The following is a 7,474-nucleotide window of genomic DNA, read 5'->3' on the forward strand; positions in this document are numbered from 1 at the left end:
TTTTGTCCGAGTTGAAGAATAATTTACTTAGTTTAGGCCAACTTCAAGAGAAGGGCCTATCCATCCTATTCCAACTAGGTAGCTGTAGGATATATTATCCAAAGAAGGGCTTCATTATGCACTTTAACATGAAGGGTAACATAATGTTTTACGTGACAACAGTTGCAACATCTAAAGAATCAATGTGTATGAAAAACAAATACCAGCTCTGATGAAGAAACACATTTGTGACATTGTCATTTTGGTCATCTTAACAGCAAAGGACTTAACACACTTGCAAGCAAATAGATGGTCACAGGACTTCCATCACTGAAATTCCAAAACAAAATTTTTGAAACATGTCTCATTGGAAAACAACAAAGAGAGCCAATACCAAAGAAATGCTTATAGAGGGTTTAAAAACAACTTCAGCTCATTCATGCTAACATTTGTGATCCCATCACACCATCCTTAAACAGTAACAAGAGATACATATTAACCTTCATTGGTGATTTTTCTCGTAAAACTTGGATCTATTTTTGTAAGAAAAATCTAAGGCTTTTACTATGTTCAAAAGATTCAAAGCTAGTGTTGAAAAGGAAGTCGGTATGTGCATCACATGTTTAAGGGTCGATCGAGGAGGTGAATTTACATTGATGGAGTTTGAAGAAATCTGTAGAACTCAAGGAATTTCCATATAATTAACTAATGCCTACATGCCTCAACAAAATGGAATTGATGAATGGAAGAACATAGCAATCGTGAATGCAGTGCGCACAATACTGAAAGAGAAACAAGTTCCTAAAATGGTTTGGCCTAAAGCAGCTAGGTGGTGTGTGCATGTACGAAACAAAAGTCCAACTTCAGTTGTTGAAGAGAAAACTTCTGAAGAAGCCTGTTGTGGTGAAAAGCCAACAAGAAATTATTTTCAAGTCTTTGGTTGCGTAGCTCATGCTCACATAGCTGATAAAAAAAGAAGCAAACTTGACAATAAAAGAAGCACTAGGCATCAATGATGAATCCAAGGCCTACGATTTGTTTGACCATTTAACAAAGAAAGTCATCATAAGCAGAGATGTCATCTTTGAGGAAGATAAGAGTTGGGATTGGGAAGGATCAAAATAGGAGTCTATCACTAATGTTATGGATAGGAATGAACAAACATTTGAAGTTGAAAGAGAAGATTCAAGATCAACACAACATGAAGACACTAATCATATCACTATCAGGGTGTCCTCAAGCTATCTAAATGACAACTCAAATGAAACTAGTCCACCACTAATAGAGAATGTTGATGAACATGTACACAAGTCCAAGGAAGAGCAATGAGGCAGAGAAGAAAACTAGTTTGGGTGACACATTACACCAATTCTTCTGTAGAAACTAATCTCATGACATTAATAATGAAGGTGATTCCAATTCTTACAAAGAAACTTCTCAAAGTATAAAATGGAAAATAACTATTAATGTAAAGATCCAAGCAATTGAGAAAATAAAACAGGAAAACTCACTCATGCATAAAAAGAATCACACCTGTTGAAATCAAATGAACTTTTGAAACAATATTCAACAAAAATGAAGATATTGAAAAACACAAGGTAACAAAAGTCATTAAATATGGTATGGATATTAAGAAACACAAGTTATTAAATGTCATTTTTAATATCAAAACAAATTTACAGACATAAATAATAATTTAATTAAATTTTATTTTCAAATGTAAAATTATAATTAATTTAATAAAAAATTTAGTACTAAATTATTTTAAGTTTATTTTCTTAAAAAAATTTTATAATTAATTTAATAAAAATTATTAGTATTTTTTTTTAGATATTTAGAAGCTTAAAACGAATGTTTTATCCTTATGTCGGTAATATGGATGAACTTATAATAAGATATTATTATTTTAATTTTTTTTAAAAATCCATTATCAACCATAAATCTATTAAAAACTAACTAATCAATACACATGTTTCTTGTGTGATTCCCAACTAGTAATACAAGAGAAGTTAAATTGTCTCGTTCAAAACTTTAAACACTAATTTTTCAATTTTTGTTATTTACAGGTTTAAATACTTTTTTGGTCCATAAGTTATAAGCTGGTGTTCAGTTTAGTTCTCGCTTTTAAAAATGTCAACCTTTGATTCCTAACACTGTGTTTGCTTGAGAGGAAAATACTATTCACGGTCATAAGCACGGACGGATTTGAGAGATGACTCTTGTTCTCATGCCACGATTTCCACTGATTTGCAATGAATTAAATCAGCTGATTTGCATTATAGTACTGTTCAACTCATCTCTCTAATTTGAGAGGATTTAAGCTGATTTAGTGTATAAATACTTATATGCCCCTGCACAAAAATTGAAATTCCAACATATGCCCCTGTACGAAAATTGAAACTCCAACAAGGTTTATTTTGCAGCAGCAATACCATTTGTATGTTTTGCAGGTTTTATTTTATTCCATTATAATTTTTTTAATATTTAAAAATTAATTTTAATTATTATTAATTAATTTTCTCTCTTTATTAACATTTATACATTTAAATATAACATTAAAAAATAATATTTTATATCATTTTAATAACTAGAGGCATTTTAGTAATCTTTAATTTCTACCAATTAAACTAATTTTTTAAATTTGTCACATCAATCAAATCCTACACTAATTCTCACAAACTTTACTCTCAAATTAACTCTCAATTACCCACAAATCCACTCAAAAAAACAACAAAAAAATTACCCTAAAATCCACTCAAATCCATTCAAATCATCTCCCCCAAATCATCTCCCACAAATCCTCTGAAAAGAACACAGCCTAAATTATAAAAAATGTATCAGTCCGAGCCGTTAACGAAATCAATGAAATATGTACCAAGTTGCCATCAAGATATGGAGATTTTGCAACTTTCAAAGAGCCCACAAGTATGAAAGAATATAGATGAGATTGATTTAATACATATTTCATTGATTTTGTTAACTGCTGAGACTGATTTCATATATTTTTTTATAACTTAGGGACCAAATGTTGACATTTTTATAAACGAGAACTAAACTGAACACTAACTTATAATTTAAGGGACCAGAAAAGGATTTAAACCTTATTCATATGTTGCAAAACTTTTTAGTTTTAGAAAACAACATCTCATACCTACAATCTAAAAATACCCTATTTGGTATACTTACATAATATATATTACTGTAGTGCCTAATATGATCGTGAAAGTCTTCGAAAAAGGACGACTACTTTTTATGTCGCTTCAGCACGAGGACAGCAAAACACCTTCATCACCGTTACTCGATGGAGCTAAGGTAGGACCATGTCAACATCATGAACAAATTTACTTACCAGCCAGGATTCATTTTAGATTTTATTTTAGGAAAATGATATTTTAACACCAATTTTTTGACACTATTTTGACACTGCACACGTGTCAAAATGTGATTGGACGATTTCAAATTAAAAAAGTTGAGACAGGGATATGTTTGGAAGAAAAAAACCAAAGTTTGTTTTTTAATTTGAAATTGTCCAACCACATTTTGACACGTGTGCAATGTCAAAATGGTGTCAAAAAATTGTGTTAAAATTTTATTTTCCTTTATTTTATGGTGAAAATCTTATACTTGTTTTCCATCAATTATATGCATTAATTCACTCTTCTTTTCCCATCTACCCTCTCAACTTGATCACCAAGGTCTTAATCATCATTAAAACAAGAGAAAAAGATGTATAACAATACTTCTTGTAGCTTTATCTTAGTTTGAGTGAATTACCATTGCATAATATCTCTTGTTGACTATTATATAAAAGAAGATTTTTAAATTATTACATTAAAATTTTAAATTGAAACTGATGTGAATATTTATATGATTTGAATTAATTAATATCTTATTGTTGTTTTGTCTTCAGACAAGATGATATATGTTAAAGGTTGAACTTGAGTTGTTATTTCCTTTTATTAATGGTCTTGCTTTAAAGTTTAGTCTTGTTTGTTTAGATTATTTATAAAATGATTGTTTTTGTAAGATTAAGCATTAACCTGAAGAGAAATACCGCTTCACATTGTTATAATTAGATATTGAAAGCAAAGCGTCCTTATGGTTTTAGTATAAACAATCAGAAATATTATTTGATATTTTCAAATAATGCAAGGTTTCAGTTCATTGTGGCTTGATGGATGATTATGAAAATAAGTTTACAACTCATGACAACGACGCATAACACATGTTTCGTTAGACTAGTCAGAAGAAAATGCGCCGTTTCATTTGATGAACACAACAGTCGCCATTAGCGCATTAACCTCCTTCATTAATGGTTTCTTTCTGTGTCTGTTCCACTGCATTGAAATCCAAGTACAATATCTCCATTAATTTTTCAGAGCAAGTTGCTAACGTAAAACACCATGAAGAAGAACCCATGCTTCTGCATCACACTTCTCACCCTATTCTTCTCTTTGTTCACCCACAATTCCCTTGCGGCTCTCACAACCGTATCCACAAACCAAACTCTCACCGGAGACCAAACCCTCGTCTCTGAAGGTGAAATCTTCGAACTGGGTTTCTTCAAGCCGGGTAATTCTACTAACTACTACATAGGCATATGGTACAAAAAGGTCACCAAACAAACAATAGTGTGGGTAGCAAATAGAGACAACCCTGTCTCTGATAAGAACACTGCCACGTTAACAATATCAGCTGGCAATCTAGTTCTCTTGGATGGATCTTCTAAACAAGTTTGGTCAACAAACACGAGCTCTTCTTCCAGGTCAGGTTCGGTTTTAATAGCTGTTCTCCTTGATTCCGGGAACCTTGTGTTAAGAGATAGGCATATTGGTGCTTCTGCTTCAGAACCTCTGTGGCAGAGTTTTGATCATCCAACCGACACGTGGCTCCCGGGTGGCAAAATCAAACTGGACAATAAAACAAAGCAACCTCAATACCTCACTTCATGGAAGAACAACGAAGATCCTGCGACGGGTCTTTTTTCTCTGGAGCTAGACCCCAAAGGAACAACTTCTTATTTGATTCTTTGGAACAAGTCTGAACACTACTGGGATAGTGGTCCTTGGAATGGGCACATTTTTAGTTTAGTTCCCGAGATGAGGGCGAACTTTCTCTACAATTTCACGTTTGTGTCAAACGACAACGAGAGTTATTTCACATACTCCATGTATAACTCTTCAATTATATCTCGGTTTGTGATGGATGTCTCGGGGCAGATCAAGCAACTCTCGTGGTTGGAGACTGCTCAGCAGTGGAACTTGTTTTGGTCACAGCCGAGACAACAGTGTGAGGTATACGCGTTTTGTGGTGCGTTTGCGAGATGCACTGAGAACTCCATGCCGTATTGTAATTGCTTGCCGGGTTTTGAGCCAAAGTCGCTGTCTGATTGGAATCTGGAGGATCACTCAGGTGGGTGTGAAAGGAGAACTAATTTGCAGTGTGAGAATTTGAATCCCTCTAAAGGGGATAAGGATAGGTTTCTTGCGATTCTCAACATGGCGTTGCCTAAACATGCACAATCTGTGGGATCAGGGGAGGCAGGGGAATGTGAATCGACTTGCTTAAACAACTGTTCCTGCACGGCTTATGCATATAACAGTAGGGGGTGTTTCATTTGGATTGGCAACCTTTTGAATCTGCAGCAGCTATCTTTAGATGATAGTAGCGGAGAAACTTTGTATCTCAAACTTGCAGCATCTGAGTTTCGTGATGATAAAAGCAGCAAGGGAACTGTTATTGGTGTGGCTGTGGGATTGGTTGTTGGCATTGGGGTTCTCTTGGCCATTCTTTTGTTTTTCGTGATCAGGCGAAGGAAGAGAATGGTTGGAATAGGAAAGCCTGTGGAGGGAACGTTGGTGGCATTTGGGTACAGAGATTTGCAAAATGCAACGAGGAATTTCTCTGAGAAATTGGGAGGAGGAGGGTTTGGTTCTGTTTTCAAAGGAACTTTGGGGGATTCAAGTGTGGTAGCAGTGAAAAAGTTGGAGAGTATTAGCCAAGGAGAAAAACAGTTCCGAACGGAAGTTAGCACAATAGGGACAGTGCAACATGTTAATCTTGTTAGGCTGCGTGGATTCTGCTCTGAAGGAGCAAAAAAGCTGCTAGTTTATGATTACATGCCAAATGGCTCCTTGGATTTCCATTTGTTCCACAACAATAGCCGTAAGGTGGTGTTGGATTGGAAAATGAGATACCAAATTGCGTTAGGAACAGCAAGGGGACTAAATTACCTTCACGAGAAATGTAGAGATTGTATTATACATTGTGATGTGAAGCCAGAAAACATTCTCCTAGATGCTGAATTTTGTCCCAAGGTTGCAGACTTTGGCCTGGCTAAGCTTGTTGGAAGGGATTTCAGCAGGGTTCTCACAACCATGAGAGGAACAAGAGGTTATCTTGCTCCAGAGTGGATTTCTGGGGTGCCTATCACTGCCAAAGCTGATGTGTACAGCTATGGAATGATGCTTTTTGAGTTTGTATCCGGTAGGAGGAACTCTGAGCCATCAGAAGATGGCCAATTTACCTTCTTTCCGACCTTTGCGGCAAATGTTGTTGTCCAAGGTGGCCCTGTTGTTAGCCTTTTGGACCCTGGTTTGGAGGGCAATGCTGAGATTGAGGAGGTGACTCGAACAATAAAAGTTGCTTCATGGTGTGTCCAAGACAATGAGGCTCACCGGCCAAGCATGGCTCAGGTGGTTCAAATCCTTGAGGGGATCTTAGAGGTGAATATGCCTCCAATTCCAAGATCCCTTCAAGTGTTTGTTGACAACCAGGAGAATCTAGTCTTCTACACCGACTCAAACTCCACACACAGTTCACAGGAGAAGAGCAACGTTTCTACGACCTCCTCCTCTCAAGCCAGAAGCAACATCTCTTCAGCAAGCTCCAAGTCCATGGGAGGAGAAAATTAGAGTACAAATTGGTTTCTCTTTGTTAATAATGGTGGCTAATGCCACTTTTTGGCTCTTACTAATGTAACTGTGATCTATGCTCATGAGATTTGTTTTTCCATGTTGGTTTTATATTCAATCAATACGTTCTTTGACATAGTTGTTACAGTACTCATTGATTTGATCGGTGATTGGAGGGTTGTTACAGTACTCATGTCGTATTCTATCTGGCTTCATAATTTTCGTATTTAAACAAATGTTATAACAATACTGTTGTCTGTTAAAAATCATGGCGGCTCAGATCCTCCGACAAACACAATGCAGCTCTACGTCATCTACCGCTGCCTCATCTTCCAACTCGCTCACGCCAACAAAGGAAGAAACTTCCAACTGAACCATCACTCTCACATTCTTCTTGATGAATCGAGGACGGACTTAAACAAACCCATTGATATGTTAAATGGAAAGTTGCAAATTCGTGTTGATATATTAGGTTGTGATTTGATATCACACACACTCACATTTTTCATTTGATCGCATTTAAATAACCGGAAGATAAAATCTCTGCAATAACTGAGAACAGAATCGGGAGCACAACGTAT

The 7,474-nt window shown here is 35.7% G+C and overlaps 1 protein-coding gene across 1 annotated transcript; it reads left to right on the top strand.

Moving 5' to 3' along the window:
* The first annotated feature begins 4,206 nt into the window (after nucleotides 1–4,206).
* LOC106761857 (G-type lectin S-receptor-like serine/threonine-protein kinase At2g19130) lies at nucleotides 4,207–7,223 on the top strand. Its single transcript, XM_014645428.2, has one exon. It carries the CDS (start codon nucleotides 4,383–4,385, stop codon nucleotides 6,891–6,893), a length of 2,511 nt encoding a protein of 836 aa, XP_014500914.1. The 5' UTR covers nucleotides 4,207–4,382; the 3' UTR covers nucleotides 6,894–7,223.
* Nucleotides 7,224–7,474: the final 251 nt, after the last annotated feature.

Source organism: Vigna radiata, chromosome 5, assembly GCF_000741045.1.
Source record: "Vigna radiata var. radiata cultivar VC1973A chromosome 5, Vradiata_ver6, whole genome shotgun sequence".
In the NCBI taxonomy this organism is placed as follows: Eukaryota; Viridiplantae; Streptophyta; class Magnoliopsida; order Fabales; family Fabaceae; genus Vigna; species Vigna radiata.